Source organism: Cyprinodon variegatus, unplaced genomic scaffold (assembly GCF_000732505.1).
Source record: "Cyprinodon variegatus isolate N-32 unplaced genomic scaffold, C_variegatus-1.0 Scaffold298, whole genome shotgun sequence".
In the NCBI taxonomy this organism is placed as follows: domain Eukaryota; kingdom Metazoa; phylum Chordata; class Actinopteri; order Cyprinodontiformes; family Cyprinodontidae; genus Cyprinodon; species Cyprinodon variegatus.
This window is the reverse complement of record NW_015150751.1, coordinates 450415-452439: the sequence shown is the minus strand read 5'-3', so window position 1 is coordinate 452439 and position 2025 is coordinate 450415. Positions and strand designations below refer to the sequence as shown.

Genomic DNA, 2025 nt, shown 5'->3' with positions numbered 1-2025 from the left:
AGCAGCAGATTGTCTGCCGAAAGGGGCGGGGCATATTTGCGTTAACTGCGACACACGCAGACGACATGGTTCCTGAGCATAAATCAACCTTTAGGATCATGCAGTTCTGCTCAAAGCTACGCAAACAGTTGGTTTAAATGTGAAGCTTTGCAGCCAGAGGAAGTGAGCCTTATTTAAGGATTTTGTTTGTCTCCTTTTTTATAGTCTTTTTTTTTTATTTATTCATGTCTGAATTATGTGAAGGAGGCTGGATCGTTAAGAATGTTTGATTTTATTTCTGCTGCTTGTTGATGTGAGGAATGCTTAGCATGGAGACAGAGCCGCGGTGTTTGGACTCTTACGCATCTTTAGAAATCAGAAAACCAAAGATGACAGAAACAGAATAAATGTTTGGGGATAAATGCTGAGGCGTTGTTGGTTTCTAATTTTTCCTTCCTGTTTAAGATGTTAGGATTCCACTGAGCTACAGAACACTGAAGAGAAAGAGAGCTGTGCAAATCTAACACTTAGAGGGAAGGTTTTAATCATAGAATGGGACCTGTTGGTCTTCCAGATGTGCAGCGTCTCCTCGTCCACGTTGTCGTGTCTCTCCGCCTGTTCGTCCAGAAAGTCAAAGAAGTATTTGACGGCCGGAGGGACGGCAGAGCTGGTGCACAGAACGCTGCGGAAGAAATCGTCCACAAACTGCTGCAGGGTGCCCTGTTACACAGAAGGAGAAAACAACCGACATGAGGTACACCTGCATCAGTCAGAACCAGAGGTGGAACCAGTGAAACCAGTTTAAATCAGGCGGTGGGAACCTTGACAGAGAGCAGCCGGGTCAGGTAGATCTCTGTGATGGCTTTGGTCATGGCCTTGTCCTTCATGCTGCCTCTCTTCGACTTCACCTCGTCGATTTCATCCGTGGGCCTCACCAGGTGGAAGGTGTTGTCGTCCTCCAGCAGCGCGTTTTCTGCACCAAGAGAGGAAACCATCGTTTTTAATATTAACCAGAGCTTTAAACTGAGAAACAGGCCATTAGCTGCGGCTCTGATGGTTAAACATCCCCCTCTAAATGTTTTAGATGTTTGATTCTGATCTTTTATTTTCTATCAATCAAACAAGCCTAAATTAGACTTAAAACTAAATTATTATTTTATTCTATTCATATACTCTGTTTTGTATTTTCTATAAATCCCATTAGCTGGAAAATAACATCAGATAAATAAAAAAAGACAATCTGCTGCAGATAAATAGAGAAAATTTAAAAGATGCTGATTATTATAAAAACCCTGGATTCCAAAAAAGTTAAAAAATAATCCACTAGAATTTATTTTCCAAGTTTGGAGACATTTCTGTTCCCATCAGGGAAGATTTTTCAATTCAAAATGTCAAAAATAGTGTTGAGTTTTAGGATTAATACAGGAGCCCAACAACGCCTTTAAAAATATGCAAATTGAAACAGACGAATTGATCCGGCCCTTTGGAATGGGGGTCATTTGGCTTCTTTTATTAGCCTGCAATGCCCCATACCTGTCTATGTCTCTTAAAGGGGGGTCGTTAGGGGGAATTGTTGGCCTGGCTGCATAGGGGAGGTCCTCTGGTCCCCTGTAAAGGGGTTGGGATTACGATGATAGCAAAAACTTTCCTTGATGGGAAGCGAAACGTCTTCAAACTTGGAAACAAAGTCCACTTTTTTGGAATGACTCTGATCTGGATGACTGAGAATCTTCAGCAGCAAAAACACTGGATATTTTAAGGCTGCAAACATGATGAATTAATAAAACAGCAGAACCTTAGCAGAGCAAACAAACCAAATACCTTTAAATAAGTAAACAGTCTGGGGACGGTTGGGCTGAGAGACGCTGGACTTTCTTCTATCTACTCTATGATTCTACAGGTGGACTCGACAAATACCACAACTAATTCTATTCCTCATATTCTTGGATTTATGTTTTAACAAATAGCCAACTTAAAGTTACTCCTGCTAATACTCTGCCTAAAAAGTGGATCAGACAGCTGCAGCTGATCCAGAACGCTGCTGCC

General features: G+C 41.6%; 1 protein-coding gene across 1 annotated transcript in view; it reads right to left on the bottom strand.

Moving 5' to 3' along the window:
- LOC107090504 (plexin-B2-like) overlaps window positions 1-2025 on the bottom strand; it is a 223629-nt gene that overhangs the window by 8116 nt on the left and 213488 nt on the right. Inside the window, exons 34-35 of the mRNA XM_015383917.1 lie at window positions 801-952; window positions 539-699 (exon numbers count right to left, since the gene is read on the bottom strand). Coding sequence (XP_015239403.1) covers window positions 539-699; window positions 801-952 — 313 coding nt within the window. The remainder of the gene's footprint in view (window positions 1-538; window positions 700-800; window positions 953-2025) is intronic.